We start from the raw sequence: 17,189 nt of genomic DNA on the forward strand, positions 1-17,189 counted from the left end.
ATGTGTAATATACTTAGCTTGTATAAATTTGTTATTGTCCAAGTAAAATATAAAGTGTTCAGTAGCATTTTTTGTTGCCATGGTGTAAAAGAATGCCTTACTCAGAATTAAGTCTTAATTAGCACTGAATTTAATGACATTAAGTTAGTAATTAACAAAGTTATTAATTAAAATAAATGTTATTCAAATAACATTGAATTGAACTGCATTGGTCTCCAAGATCCAGGACAGGAGATGATTAAGATAAAAAAAAAATCAGGAAGAGAACAGGTAACCTTGCATAAAGAAAGAGTAGCTTGTAAGAACTCACATAAGAAAAATAATTTATTGAATCATCTGCTCTATAATTTCCAAATATTCAAATCATGAGATTATTTTACCCCTCTTTCTTTCCATCATGACATCACACATGATGAGCAAGATCTAGAGGAAATCTTCCAGAAATAATCTCTTATAGTGTGTGTAGTTTTTTTTAGAGATATAGTTTCTCTGAGATAAAAGTACAGCAGGAAACAACCTCAAATGTGATCACTATACAATAAATAGTAAGCTTGAACATGACAACATAAAGAAAAAACATGATATTGTAATGCTCAAAGGACATCAGTCTGTATGGAATCTTGAGAAGGGATGCTCCTTTGTAAAGATCTAAATTCTAAATTCTCTTATATGGAACTAATAAAGATTTAGCTCTGTCAGCTACTACTGCCTTATCTCCGAGCATGGTTCTTCCAAGGTTACTCACAGCACTGTCGATCCCTAATGTGAGAAGCATAATGAAGAAAACCACAGCCCAGGCAGAGGACAAAGGGAGAGTAGCAATTGCTTCAGGGTAGATGATAAAAATAAGCCCAGGTCCTAAAGAGAAAGAAAAGTGGCCATTGAATGATCTTTCTTCTTGATTGTACCTAAGCCATCCTGAAAAAAAAAAATAGGCAATTATCTTATTTGCAAAGTTTCCAGCTGAAAATATTTTGTACAGTCTTTTTTTCTAATCTTGGTTATTCATTCTTTTCTTCCTTTTCCTCCCATTCTCATATCCTTCTATTATTAAGAAATTATATTTTAAATATCTCCAACTAAAATTTCTTCTATAACAACACATGGAGCTTAGGGTGGAGGAAAAAAAAAAGCTTTTTTTTTTTTTTTTTTTTTTTTGGATCACCATTCATTAGGACTAATGCTCTTCCCTCACCAAACCACATATATAGAATCTGGAAAAGGAGATAAGAAGGGACTTAAAAGGGAAAAAGAGAAGAAAAGGAAAGAGTAAGGCACAATGGCAGAGCTTCATATCTATTTAAAATATATGTTCAACATGTACAATTCTATACATATTCACGGCAATTCCAATGGACTTGTGATGAAAAGAGAGATCCATACCCAAAGAGAGGACTGCGGGCACTGAATATGGATCCCAACATAGTATTTTCAGTTTTGTTGTTGTTTGCTTTATTTTTTTTTTCTTTCTCATTTTTTTTTTCCTTTTTGATCCGATTTTTCTTATTGTTGAAAAGAGCCATGTCCATCACAATTAATCATCACATAATCTTGTTGCTGCTGTCTATAATGTTCCCTTATTCTACTGACTTCACTTAGCATCAGTTCATGTAAGTCTCTCCAGGGCTTTCTGAATAGATTTTTTTCTTAAGGACAAGACTTAAACCCAAATCACTCTGGTTCTTGTTGATTGGCCAACAATAGGTCCCAGGTCAAGCCCCCAAATTGGTCATTGTTTGGACCTTGATTAACTCAGAGTGCATGTAAACAGAAATTGTTTCTGTTTTGAACAGAAACCAGGAAGGTCTTCCTCTCCCAAATAGATTTTTTGTTTTTTGGCTAGGTAAAAGAGGCCATTCTTTGCCTCATTTCTTACCTTGCCTTACTACTGAATGGATATTGCCTCAGTCAAACTATTAAAAGCTTTAAGTTAATAAGGCCAAAGTAAATACTTGGAAGAAATGAAAATAAATATCACAGAGAAAATAAAGGAGAGGCATAGAGTGGACCTAAAATCTAAAAGATAACAGAGGAAAAACTTGAAAGAATAGAAATAAGAGATGTCATCAGGAAAATGTATCAACAGTAAAAGATGGTTGATCACATGAAGAATGATTGAGGAATAACAGGTGCACAGCTTGAGTGATCTACTTTGATGATGTTGCTTCAGTCATGTCTGAGTTTTCATGACCCCATTTGGGGTTTCTTTGGTAGATATGAGAATGGTTTCTATTTCCTTCTCCAACTCATTTTACTGATGAGGAAACTGAGGCAAAGTGACTTGTGCAGGGACAACTAATAAGTGTCTGAGGTTGTATTTGAACTCAGATCTTTTTTTTTAAATTTTAATTTTAATAGCCTTTTATTTACAGGTTATATGTATGGGTAACTTTACAGCATTGACATTTGCCAAACCTCTTATTCCAATTTTTCCCCTCCTTTCCCCCACCCCCTCCCCCAGATGGCAGGATGACCAATAGATGTTAAATATATTAAAATATAAATTTGATACACAATAAGTATACATGACTAAACTGTTATTTTGCTGTACAAAAAGAATCAGACTCTGAAATATTGTACAATTAGCCTGTGAAGGAAATCAAAAATGCAGGTGGGCAAAAATATAGGGATTGGGAATTTAATGTAATGATTTTTAGTCATCTCCCAGAGTTCTTTCGCTGGGCGTAGCTGGTTCAGTTCATTACTGCTCCATTGGAACTGATTTGGTTCATTTCATTGCTGAGGATGGCATCAGAATTGGTCATTATATAATATTTTGTTGAAGTATATAATAATCTCCTGGCCCTGAACTCAGGTCTTCTTAACTCGAGGCTTAACTCCACTATGGTGCCACCTAGCTGCTCCAAGTGATCCACAGGTATATTCTTTATAGCAGGAGATATCAAGGAATATCTTAAATAAGTTGGGTAGATCATTTGCAGTGAACATTGGAGAACATGCATAAAAAGTCACCCAGATTGTAGGTATGTATAGGTTGCATAGGGAATAGTCAGATCAGTGAGATTACAGATTCATTTGCATATTTGAGTTAAGAATTCATTCTAAAAAAAGGAAAAACACCATTAAATATAGGGAGAACAAATAATACAAATTATTAGTTTAAATAATACATATAGGAGGGACCCAAGCAGAGTAGATGCATTCTGTAGTCAATGGATAATGAGCACATCATACACATTCACTCTACAGGAGTCTAAGATTATCATCTGGTATTAATAGCTTGAAATACAGAACTGCAACACCATACTACCAAGAAGACTCTTTCAGCATTCATTTCTGTAAGATTTTGTGTTCCTATTGTTTTCTCCCTCTCTCCACTTTTGCCCTTCCTGAGACAACAAGCAATCTAATACAGTTTAAACTTAGACAATCCTTCTACCAGGAAGAATCTTGATGCCACATTGTTTTGATGAAACATAACAAAATTAATATAATTGACATCTGGCTATCTAAATTAACGGAAGGAGACTGAGGCATAGGTAATGTAAAACAGCTAATTATTTCTAAAGCACATGCACACATAGCAATGTTTTGCTTAGGATGATCAAATAAATCACAAAATTTCAAAGTTGGATGGGAGCTCTAGCGAAATCAAGTCCAATGTATCTATGAGAATCCTTTGTACACACACACACACACACACACACACACATGCACGCACGTATGCACACACACACAATAAAAGGTTATCCAGATTTTTCCTGAAAAGTTTTAAGGGACATGCAACTTTTTACCATATAAAATAAGTGTTCCCCTTCCAGATACATCAAACCAAAATTTGATTATCTGTAGTTTCCACCCACTGTTGCACCTCCAAAGCCAAGAAGCAGAAGTAGAAATTTTCTTTAAAAGATACTTCACAAATGCCCCTTTACAGAACCTCTGGATTATGAGGCTCAAATGAGATGATGGATGCAAAGCACAATGCAAATCTTAAAACTATATAATTACTAGTAGTTATTATTATTATTGTTAGTCTACTGTGACCAGTCACAAATTTAGTGATAACTTCATTCCCTGATCTTCCTATTGACAAACTGCCACATGTGATAGACTTGGCTTTTCTTAACAGATAATTCAAGATAATTCCAATAAATTTGGGATGGAAAATGCATTTGCATCCAGAGAGAGAACTATGAAGACTGAATGTGGATTTAAGCACCGTATTTTCACCTTGTGTGTTTTCTTTCTTGTGTTTTTTTCTCCCTTTTGGTCTGATTTTTCTTGTACAACAAGACAAATAAGGAAATACGTTTAAAAGGGTTGTACACATTTAACCTATATCAGATTACTTCCTGTCTCGGTGAGAGGAGAAGTAAGGGAAAGGGAGAAGAATTCAGAACACAAAGTCTTACAAAAATGAATATTGAAAACTATCTTTACATATATATGGAAAAATAAAATACTACTGAAAAAAAAAGATGATAGTCCAAATTGAAAACTCTGTATGAGAGTTGGATCTGTACAATAAAACTGTCTCTTTCAGGATTCTAAATATTACATTTCTTATTATAGTCCAAGATCCCATGAGGTTTTATTTTCTTTTTGGATACCAAGACACACTACAAACTCATAAGGTATAGACTTCTAAATTTCCTATATCTTTTCAGATAGAATGGCTGTCAAGTCATGCCTCTTCCACCTTACATTTTGGGAATTGATTTTTAATTCAAGGGTAGGATTTTACATTTATTTCTATTAAATCTTGCATGTTTGTATGGTATAATGGACAGAAAGCTGGGAATTATGAAGACATACGGTTTCTTCCTGCCTCTGATAACCCTGGGAACATCAGTTAAGCTCTCAGTGCCCCAGGTAACTCTAAAACAGAACAGGTACCAATCTTCATTAAAAGAGAAAGGTGGTTTTCTAAACTGAAAGTTACTTATATCAATGAAATCTTAGGTTTGTTCTTTTTTAAAGGCATAGTTTTATATTTGGTTTATTACTTTTACCTTCCCTAGGGTCGTTTCATAATCTGCTTCTATCATCCAGTATTGGCTATTCCTTGCAGCTTTGTGTTATCTTTAAATTTAATAAGGATGGTATCCATGCCTTTAAACAAGTCTTTGATAAAAAGAATGATAAAAAGCATGGAATAAATAAAAGGTATTGTTGAAACCATTTTGATCAACTATATTCCAATAAAATCAGTAATTGAAAGGAAATAAATATTTACAAAATGTGAATACCCAAATTAGTTGAGAAAAAAATGGAGAATTTAAATAGAGAAATAGAGAATTCAAATATATTTCAGAGGAAGAAACTGAACAATTCTAGAAAAAATTCAAAGAATAATTAATTCTAAATATCACATAAATTATATGTGAAAATGGAAAAAGAAAAGTTTTACCAAATTCAATTTATGATATAGATATGGTCTTGATATATAAGCAGAGAGAGTTAAAACAACCAAAAAAAAAAAAAGATAGATGAAAATTCCTAGTGAACATTAATGCATATATTTTAAGTAAAACATTATCAAAGAGACTAAATACACCACAAAGATTACATATCCACTCTGACCAGATTAAATTTATGTGAGGGATGTAGGGTTGGTTTAATATTAGGAAAATTGGCTTGATTAACCATGTAAATTAAAATTAATAAAAATAACATAATTTTATCAATATGTAAAGAAAAAGCTGACACAAAATAAATTTCTGTTAAAAAAAAAAAGAATAACTGCATCTTTCCTTAAAATGACAAAAAGTTTATATGTAAATCCAAGAGCTATTATTACATGTAATGGAGATAAACTAAAGTCCTTTCCAACAAAATTAAAAAGTAGTGAAATGAGGATGTCCATTATCACTATCTCTATCTGATATAATACTAAATATGCTGGCTGTAGCAATAAGATAAGAAAAAAGAAACCTAGGGAATGAGCTTAAGCAAAAGAGAAACAAAATTATCATTTTTATAGATGATATGATAGTGTAAAGAATCCTCTCCCCTCCCCCAAATTTAAGTAAACAATAACTTCAAGAAACCTGAAAGACATAAGACAAGTTTACAGAAATTATCAACCTTTCCATATAATACTAGTGAAAGTCAGTAGGAAAAGGTAGAAATAGGAATTCTATATAAAAATTATATACAAACAACTATTTATGGAAATAAAGACAGACAAATATTAGAAACTATATTAATCATCCATGGGTAGGAGAAATGAATAGAATAAAATAACAATACCATTTAAATTAACTTATCTATTCAATACCATACTAATCAAACTATCAAAGGATTATTTTAGAGAATTAGAAACAATTTTTTAAAAATCATATGAAGGCAAAAAAAGTTCAAGAATCTTTAGGGAAATAAGGAAACAAAGTAGAACAAAGGGAGTCTAGCAGTGCCAGATCTCAAACTATACTTCAAATAAGTAATTCTCAAAGCAGTTTGGTACTGACTAAAAAGTACAAAGATTGATCTGTGAAGTAGATTAGGTATACAATTAAGAGAAGAAAAAATACCTAGTACTTTGATATTCAATAAACAGAAAGACCTTAGCGATTAAGATACGAACTCACTATTTGATAAAAATTTTAGGGAAAATTGGACAAGAGTTTAGAAGAAATCAGATTTAAACCAATACATCATACTTTATACCAAGATAAGCTACAAATGGATAAGTGACCTAGGTATAAAATACATTGTAAACAACTAGAGAAACATATGAAAAAAATTGCCTCAGAGCTACAGATAGAAGAAAAGTTCATACCAAATAAAAGATAGAGTAGCTCAAAGAAGATAAAAGAAATAATTTAATCACATAAAATTAATTTTTATACAGAGAAATATAACAAATTAATTGGGAAAAATCTAGTAAGTTTCTCTTATAAAATTATGTAAGGTCAATAATAAATTCAAATTTATAAGAGTAATATTCATTCCCCATTTGAGAAATTATTTAAGGATATAAACAAGTAGTTCTCAAGGAAAGAAACCCAGGCTATCTGTAGGCACATGGAAAATAAAAAGTCTAAGGCTACTAATTAGAGAAAACTTCATAGCCATCAAATTAGCAAAGATAACTAAAAAGAAAGAAATTGATAAATGTTGGACAGACTATGAAAAAATAGGCATATTATTGATGGGGCATCATCAATACAGCCATTCTGAAAAGCAATTTGGAATTATACACAAGATATTATGAAAAAATGTGTATCCTTTGACTCAATTATTCCATTGCTAATTCCAGTTTCAAAAGAAATAAAAAAAGATGAAAAAAATGTTTCTAAAGAAAAAGATATTTGTATCAGCACTTTTGGGGATAGCAAAAAACTGGAAATTATTGAGAAGTCCATCAATTAAGGAATGGCTGAGCAAATTGTGGTATATGAATATGATGGAATATTAGTGTGCTGTAAGAAATGAAGAAACACAATATTTTTAAAATGGAAAGGCCTATATGAACTGATGCAGAGGGAAGTAAATAGAATCGGAAGAACAATTTATATTGGAATATCCATATTGTAAAAACCAATTTTGAGGATTTTTATAAATTTATGCATAATGAAATGAGCAAAACTAGAATGATTTATATAATAACAACACTGTCAAGACGAACAGCTTTGAATGCTATAAGAGCTATGATCAATGCAATGATGAATCATGATTCCAGAGGACTGATGGCAAAATACACTATTCACCAGACACAGAAGCAATAGATTTAAGGTTTAGAATGAGACAAATATTTTTGTATGCAAATAATGAGGAAATTTGTTTTGCCTGACTTTACATATTTGTTACAAGGAATTTTTTTTCTCTTTTACTTTCCAATGGGCTGGGCAGTGAAAAGAGAAAATACATTTTAAAAAATTAAAAACATTTTAAAATAACAGGCAAGGATATACTGTAAGCATATGCATATATATTACATGTACTTTCAGATGCAGTTACTTTTTTGTTAATTTTTGTTTAATTGTTTTTCTTGGATATAGATATATCTCAGAGAATGAAGGTAATTTATAAATGTTTAAAACATAAAAATAAAACATGTCAAAGTATAAAAAGATAAAAGGTTGAGAGGGTCAAGCACTGATGCCTATAGAATCATCTGAAGACTTCTTTTCAAGTAATGTGAGCCATTAATGGCAATATATTGAGTCTAATCATTTAAACCATGATTTAAACTACTGAGAGATTTTGTTAAAACTTTGTTGAAACCAAGGTAAACTGTATCAGCAGGATTCTGATTTGCTCATCTAGTAGCTCTATCAAAAAAAAGAAACTTAAGTTTTCTGTCATTATTTTTTTTTTTTTTAACTAAGCTATGCTTCATAGCTTTTAATGACTTTCTAGGCTTTTAGAGACCATAGCACAGTTCAGAATGTGGCTAGAAATCAAATCAATCCCGTTTGCCTATTGTAGGCAGTCTTCATACTCTCTCTTTAAAAATCAGTACATTTTCTCTTCTTTAGTCCTATGGTACTTTTCCTATTCTCTATAATTTGTCAAAGATTGCTATCATTGGTACAGTAACTCATTTGCTAATCTGTTCAGTAACATAGTATCCAGCATAGTATCTAACTCATACTATGTACTCATATAAATACTTGTTGATTGTTTGATTTTTCAGACATCTTTTTAATCCAGCTGCTCACTTTTCAAATTTGGTTTTCTCTTTCAAAGCTCCTGCTTTCAATCAACAGCTCAGTGAAAAACAAACAAAAAACTAACTGTGGTTTCCATAAAGCTTTCATTTTTTTCCTCCAGGATTTCCTAATCCTTAACAATACTTCCTAGATTTATTTTGACAGCATTATTTGTCCCACCCCATTTGAATCCCTAGTAAGCCCTGGGTAATAATTATTATGTTTGACAAATCTAGGTAGGGGTGGGTGCTTCATCACATCCCAGATATATTCCAGATATATAAGCGCAAACTTCTTATCAGGTTGACAAAGAACTAACCAGTATTAATTAATCTTTCATCAGAGTCACTAATCATTACTATTCATTTTTTCTTCCACTAACCCTTTCAAGTATCATCTCTCTTTTGATGATAACTATGGATCCATATTGTCAATTTAAAGTCCACAAATAGCTGATTTTTCCTTAAGAGAAAGTTCAACTCCTCTTTCCACAGGAAGAGTATGTTAAATATATTCAGTTCCAATTATTTAGTGATACTTTCCCCCTTTCCTTCTCTGTGTTAAATTCTTTCACCCTTTTCCCTTAAAGTCCTTTCATTTTTTTTTGCACAATTAATTTTCCCCCTAAAATCCTGGAATATAGAGAAACATTCCTTCAATATTTCTACATTTTTTCCTACAAGGAAGAAACATATTGCATATGAAGCCTAGATAAAAGTCATGTGGTCATGGTAGAAAGACATTGTGTACTCCATGCAGTTCATTGCAAAATTCTCCTTCCCCTTTATACTTTCTGGAAGCAAGATCTGCCTTCTCTTAATCTGGTTGGTAGACCTTGTGGCTAACTGGTGAAGAACTGATATGATAAATTTACTTTTGATATCAATTACTTTTCTCCTGTGGATTCCTGACCTATGAAAGTCTTCTGGACATTTTTCAAAAGAAGAAGCTAGCTTGTTTGACTTTCTTTGATTGGCTTTTAGCAGCATCCTGCCAAAGTCACAATTCAAAGAGCAGCTGAGAACAGCTGGCATCCACAGGATGTGGTTATTTAGTAGAAGTCAGTTCACAACTACTCTGGGTCTTCATCTTCTTCTATCTTCTTTTTATGAAATAATACACAATCACTTTGCATTTCTTGCACAAATACTTTCAGAAGAGGACAGAAGAGTTCAAGGTGATAGAGGGAAAGGAAGCCAGACTGGGATGCAGGCAATGTGGAAAGTTTATGTCTTTTATGACTTGTGGACAGTAGTTCATAATTTCTTTAAAATTAATAAGTATTTTTATATAAATTATATTAGAAACAAGAGGTAAGACACAAAACATTCTCCTATCTCTTCTATTTCTTTTATATATGTATTATGTCTGTTTGGAATTTAAACTAATTGTTATTTTGAAATTGACACCAACTGCAACTCATCTTTCAGGCAGCACTATTTGTTCAGACATATTTACTATTCTTGGTACTATTTAAACAGATGACAGTATTTAGCCAAAATAATAAATTGTTTTCTTGACTTTCAAAAATATTAAAAGTGAATTTGACAAATAAAATGGAGATTGTTGTCTACTTCAATGACTATTAAATGAAATTAGATCCAACAGTCAAGTATGATCTAATTTCATCATCAGCTCCATTATTAACCTCTCTTTTCTACACTTTTACCTGCCTCTGAGATAGATATTCCTCCTCTCCAAAGGCAATGTTTCCTTTAGTTTATTCAGCTGATAAGCAGAATAACCATTTTACATGAACAATAAGTCATTGAGTGAGCATTAGTATTTATCATTTACAGTCATAATAATAGCTAAAAGGCTTCTTTGGATTTATTGCTGAATTGTTATTGTTAGCATAGGAATTAAGTATAAATAGTAAGTACTTCTCACAATTGTCTGTAACTAATAATACTTTCAAAAAAGACAGACTAAATCTTTAGTTCTTTTCTCATTGTGTTATTTCTCTAGGATCTATAATCATTCAGTCAAGTATTTTTCTTGAAGCTATCTACCATTTAATTATTGCCATCATGATCATTACATAAGTTGACACACATTGAAAGGCCAATTCAATTCAAAGTTATCTAATCTCAACTAGGCCATTACTGCTCAGTGGCAATTCTTTTATTTTTCTCTGATTAACTGGGCTCTTCTGTGCTTAAACCCAGATTTAATTTCTCTCTTCTTGTTCCTCCCACATGCTGCTTTACAGAAACATCATCTATGGCTATCTATCAACATTCCCAGTCCTATTCTTCAATATCCCACTCTCCCTTTGCCTTTCTTCTCCATTTTTGTTCCAGTCATTGAGGTTAAAGATGTCAAAAACAATCTTTCTACTCATGTCCTGGTTTTCAACCTTCTCCACCTGTTCTAAGAGCATGACCCATCAATCATCCCTCACTGTCATCTTCAACCTCTCCCTAGTCATTAGCTATTTCATTACTGTGGATGTTGTGTATGCTCAAAAAAAAAAAAAAAATCCAAATAAGAGCCATGAAAGCCATGCTTATTTAGCTTTTTATACATTAGTAGTTTTCCAATGAATAAGAGGCGAGGAACTGCATTATTACAGATAACGCCTAGAAATTTGGCTGTGAAAGTAGAAATATAGAATTATGGCTTGAAAGGATAACATTATAGATATTTTCAAGAACTTGAAGCATTATCACCTAGAAGAAGGGTTAGATCTGTTTGGCTTTGCCCTTGAAGACAGAAGCAAATAATTGCAAAGAAGTAGATTAGGTTTGATAATATGATAAATAATTAGTTATCCAAGTGTAAAATAGACTGCCTCGAATAATGTTGCTTCCCTTTAAATTGGACATTTTTGAAGCAAAGTTTGATTGTCTGTTTTTGAAGTATGTTGCAGAGGGGATTCTTTTTCAAATGGTCATTGAAATCTCATTCAATTCTGAGACTGTGATTCTTTGAACGATCAAGGTGACAAACTGTTGGCAGAAATGGGAGATGAGAGCTAAAGCCAAATAGATTGTGTGCCTATAGCAAGGAGAAGGACTATGTGACACTGGAGTAGTGAAGACTAAATGAAATAAAGGGATTCTGAAATGTCCAAAACTAAGGGAGCAAGATTATAAGCAAGTAATGAACTCCTCCAGAAAGAAGTCTGAAAAGCCTGAAAGCCAGTAGATAAAAAAATAATTTCTCCCTAGGCTCCCCATTACTATGGGATTTTTCTGACTTGTCCATCATCCTTGCCTCTGTGGCTGGAATCTTTGGGTACTTCTTTCCCTATTTTTCAACTTTATTTTGTGTTTTGTCTTCCCCCACATATTATAAACCCCCTGAAGGCAAGAGATGTCATTTTTTCTGAATATTTATATTTTCAATACTTAGTATGGTGCCTGCATGTAGTAGGGCTTAATAAATGTTTATTGATTATGACTACTGACTACAAGATTATGAAAAAGATCTGATTCAGTGTATGAAGATGGATGGAATGAATCTCTAAGTAGGAAAAGTTATAGATGGATGATAACAAAACAATGATAAGGGAGCAAAAGCAAAACACAAGGAGAATGATTCTTCTTAGCCAAGAATTTTGAGGTAGCATAGGATCATATATTAGACCTAGAAACAGAGTGGCTATTTAATTAAACCTCTTATTTTTACAGAAAAGAAAACCGAGGTTCAGAGAAATTAAGGGACTTGTTCAAACTCACACAAGTGACAAATGTCAAAGACAGGATTTTGACCATAGTCCTCCAACTCCAGAATCAGTATTCTTTATGCTGTACCATACAGCCTTTCCAAGGAATACCCAATACTAGAGAGGGTGGCTGGGACTGTATTATCTCCTGGAGGGAGCTCTATTTCCATAAGCATCAGAATGTAGAAAACATAACATTAAAAATGATTGCAAATGAATGCAAAAATTGCAAAAATTGTAACTCTTACCCTTCCAAGTTCAAAATACCAGTCATCTGAATTCCTGAGCATAAAGGTAAGGAAACACAACCTCTAACCTTTTCCAGATTTTCTCAGAGTAGCAAGATCCTGGGGAAAGAGCTACATGTCCAGGAGGTGGCAGTTTAGAAAGATGAGCATACAAAAAGGTGGGCTTGAAGCTGAAGTGAAGTTTGCTATGTCAGAATCAGTACAACAACATATTCTTGAGTTCTATTTCTTCTCACCTTTCTCCTTCTACCCTATAAAAGATCCATAATTCTTAATTGGAGTCACTTAATTTGTGATAATAAAGGCCTGGGAAACTTGGTTCTTCATATAAGACTATTCAAGCCACAGTAAAACATGAGATTAGATAGGCAAGCCCTCCCTTTTCAAACTGGGAAACAGTGTGGAAGAGAGAATAATCAGGTTTTATGGATGTCTTGTAACTTTTTTTGTAACTTTGTAACTTTTTGTAAAAAGGTAAGAATTATTAATAATGAACCATTCTCTACTTTAAGTTCCCCCTTTGTGAACTGTCATTCATCTATTTCAGAACTATTGTGAAGATTAATTTTGATGTGACTGCCAGTAATGGACAATAGAAAATAAAACATAAATGCTACATTAATAGTTCTATTCTCTCACCTAAGCCAGTGCCAAACAGCGATAAAAAATTCACAACTTTGCTTCCTTCCAACTTCTCTAGGTTGACCTACCCAGTTCTATATAGTTAAAAAAAAATCACAAAATCTATTGTCTTTCTCAGATAGGTATCTCTTTTAGCTGTAGCCCTGGTTCCAACAGAATCCAAAGAATGGGTGGGGCTTGATCATAGGCTAAAAATACAGAGCACACATCATGATTCTCTTGAAGTGAATTGTAGACTCTATGCTGAAGCTCATTTGTGTGAAGGAAGCAAAAAGAAGTATACCACAAATAACTCCAAACAGAAGAAAATTCAATGATCCTTTATACATTTTTTGGACATCTAGTATAATTTTTTGCGTGTAATTTAAGAATGAAAATTTCTCCTCTCAAGTCCTGCTTCAATGACTCATGATGGCATGAAAGTGATCATGATTTTCCAAATGAAATGATCAAATGTGATAAGCACATAATAGGCATTTTGATCTTGTTCAGTTGTATCTGACTCTTTGTGATGGGATTTTCTTGGCAAGAATGCTGGAATAGTTTGTCATTTCCTTCTCCAGTTTATTTTACAAATTGCACAACTCAGGACAATTGGGGTTAAGTGACTTTGCCAGGGACACACAATTAGGAAATGTCTGAAATCAACTTTCAACTCAGATCTTCCTGATTTCAAGTCCACTGCTCTATCCACTGTCCCGCTTAACCTTCCCCTCTCCCCCAAATAGGCTCTACATAAATGCTTATTCCTTCTCTTCCCTTTTTCCCCTTCTTGAAGGGCATATCACAAAGGAAATAGCTTTGAATACAGGCTACCAAATGGACTCTGACTTTTTTAAAGACTAGCCTAGGTTTAACAACAGAACATTGATCACTAGATGATGAATTTTTTGAGGTCTGACAGTTCATGAAGTAATAAGATCAAATAAATGCTCATTTCCCCTTCCCTTTTTTCCCCTTTCCCCCCTTCTTATTTAAAGCATAAAGAAAACCCACCTACCAATTATATCACATATTTTTTCAAGTATTGAATATTAGGAAAGTAGGTGATATAATAAATACGTATAGGACTAGGAATCAGCAAGGTCAAAGTTCAAATCCTGCCTTTGACACAATAATTGTGTCACCCTGGATAAGCCACTTTACTTTTCCTTGTCTCAGTCTCCCCATCTGTAAGATGGGGCTATTAATAGCACCTACCTCACAGGGTTTTATTAAAAGTCAAATGAAATAAACTATCTAAAGCACTTTGTAAACCTTAAATTGCTACATAAATACTATTATTAATAAAAGGTTTGCATTCCTTGTAGATGCACACTAATGGATTAAAGATGGAAATGATTAGATATATTGAGAGAAGGAGGAGTCACATCAGGATGCAAATTATACCCCATAGAATAGAAAGTTTAACCAAAGATAATTTTTAAAAAGTTGATCATAATTCTAACATGTTTGTCATACACAGGATATCAAGTCATATGATAGGTTTTTACTTTTCTCAAAGATATACAGATTCTAGCAATTAATGTTTTTCTATTTCAAACTTTCTGGAACCTAAACATATTATCACAGTGATGTGGTGCAGCTCCTGGGAAGTATGTAGGAATAACCTTAAGGCCACATGACCTTGAGGGATCCCAGATTTAGAAGTGGAAGGAACTCAGAGGTAAAAAATTCCCTGTTTACAGATGGGGAAATTAAAGTTGCATACATAGGACTTGAAGGACATAAGGAGAGATAGGACTTAAATATAGGTCCTCTTTCTGATCTGGTTACAGATTTCTGAAACTTCCTGTTAGAAGGAGTTAAGAACAGACTATAATGTACATTCTAAACTAAGCTTTTTCATCATTCCTAAATAAACAGAGGCACATTTTCAAATAGAGTCTTTGCCTTTAGACACCTCTACAGATTCCAAATGCCACAAACGACACACAAAAAGGTATCAGGAAGCTTTGCAGAATGTAATATCAACATCCTCTTCTTTCATTTCTTTAGTTGGGTTAATATTTTCTGGAGAATTAAAACCATAAATGACATTTACTTTGCTTGTCACTGAAGCGGAGGGAAGATTTTAACCTTTACTATCAGGGGTTAATGGAGGTTTTTATAAGCAAAAGCACTTACTATTTATAATAAAGGGCAAAACCAGCAGCAAAAATGCAAAAATGTAATAGTCAGTAAATTCCACTAGCCTTGGTTTTTTTTTTTTTTTTTTTTTTTTTTTTTACTTCTTTCTCTAATTCTGTCCCAAGATTTTAAAATGTTCTATGGTTTATAATTATGTGAACACAAGTATCACTTGTTCAACTGGCCTAAGTATAGCCCTAATTGAATTTTAGTGGAAAGAATTATCCAAACTACAAACAGCACCTTAGGGAAATAGCACCAAAATTGGCATTGAGGATTGTCAATGAGTAACAACAACTACAGAAAAGGAACGAGAGCTTTAAGGCCCTGCCTAAACTATCAAATAAGTGGTGACATAAAAAAAAATGTCCCAGAGTGAAATTAGCTTAAGATTACCTGAACTCGTCTAACTTTCCAAAAGCAAATAAATTATTCAACATGCAGCTGAATTTTCTAGAGACTTCCTGTGGCTCCAAATTGAGACATAATTTAGGGCTACCAAAACACTGTCTGAGAATGTGCTCATTTTTGGCAAAGTCATCATTGATGACTTATAGAAATGGTAGCTTTTTCCAAAGCTTAGAGTTTTCCTTTTCATTTAAGTGCTGATGGAATAAATTATGCAAGTGAACATTGTATTTCTTCATATGTATATATGAAAGCCTGACCCAGTCTCTTTTTTTCTAAACCACACATAGATTATTCTTTTTAGACATAGATTGTTTAAAAAAAATGTTAGAAGGGAGTTTAAAGGTTGTCTCAAACAATTTATGCATTTAATTTCAAGTCTAATATCCATCCATTTGACCTAATTTTCACCTCAACACATGAAGACTCTTCTGCCAGTGTGACTTCTCCCTGCCATTAACATCATTTGTTGAGGTTTTTCAGTCGTTTTTCATGTCCAACTCATTGTGACCCCCATTTGGGGTTTTCTTAACAAAGATACTAAAACAGTATGTCATCTTCTTCTCCAGCTCATTTTATGGATGAGGAAACTGAGGTAAACAGTTGTGATCTGCCCATCTAATAAGTGTCTGAGGTCAGATTTGAACTGAACAAGGTGAGTCTTCTTGACTTCAGACCTGGTATTCTATCCACTGGTATTCTATCCATTCTATCCATAGATATCCATCTATCCTTCTAGATGCTCAAAGGCAAAAATTGAAATTCATTAACATGCTTTCAAGTGGTTTCATCTGGAATTACATTTAATTTTTAACTTTTCAACTGGCAAAGAAATTGAACAAATTTACTCTGGGCACAACAGCACTGGATTCCATCTAATGCCCCCTTATCTCCTCTAGGATGAGATAAAAACTCCTTTATTTGCTATTTAAAGTTCTCCACAACCTGCTTTGATATATTACTCCATTTTATGCACTCTAAAGTCTTACTTAACTGGTTTTCTGGATGTTCCTCACATGTGAAATTTCACCTCCCATGTCCATGTTTTTATACAAATATTTGCCTGTATTTGAAATGTACTTCATCTTTTACCTCCATCCTTTAGAATCCCTTGTTTTCTTTATAGCTTGTATGAAGCTTTTCCTGATTGTTTCATTTAATCGTGTCTCTCTCCTGAAATGAATTTGTAATTATTTTCTCTATGTGCTTTTGTTGTTTTCCCTCTATAAAATGGAAGCTCCTTGAGTGGAGGGCAGGAATGATTTCATTTTTGGCTTTGTATAGCCAGGATCTACCTAGAACTGTGCCTAGCATCATAAATGCTTGTTCCTTGATTGACTCCCTTTTATCTGACCCTATTAACCCAAAAGAGTAGCATCTGTTTAAAAAAAAAAGTATTCTCATAATATAGATAACCTATTCTATGGGAACAGTCTTGAGCCTCTGTTTTCCAGCATAAATATAATATAG

At 33.0% G+C, this 17,189-nt stretch overlaps 1 protein-coding gene across 2 annotated transcripts in view; it reads right to left on the minus strand.

The window, feature by feature from the left end:
- Positions 1–17,189, minus strand: part of SLC6A3 (solute carrier family 6 member 3) — a 91,841-nt gene that overhangs the window by 19,723 nt on the left and 54,929 nt on the right. For both annotated transcript variants that reach the window (XM_031946102.1, XM_023495895.2), the window contains exon 9: positions 746–858. In XM_031946102.1, coding sequence (XP_031801962.1) covers positions 746–858 — 113 coding nt within the window. The remainder of the gene's footprint in view (positions 1–745; positions 859–17,189) is intronic.

This window comes from Sarcophilus harrisii, chromosome 1 (genome assembly GCF_902635505.1).
Source record: "Sarcophilus harrisii chromosome 1, mSarHar1.11, whole genome shotgun sequence".
NCBI classification, from domain to species: Eukaryota; Metazoa; Chordata; class Mammalia; order Dasyuromorphia; family Dasyuridae; genus Sarcophilus; species Sarcophilus harrisii.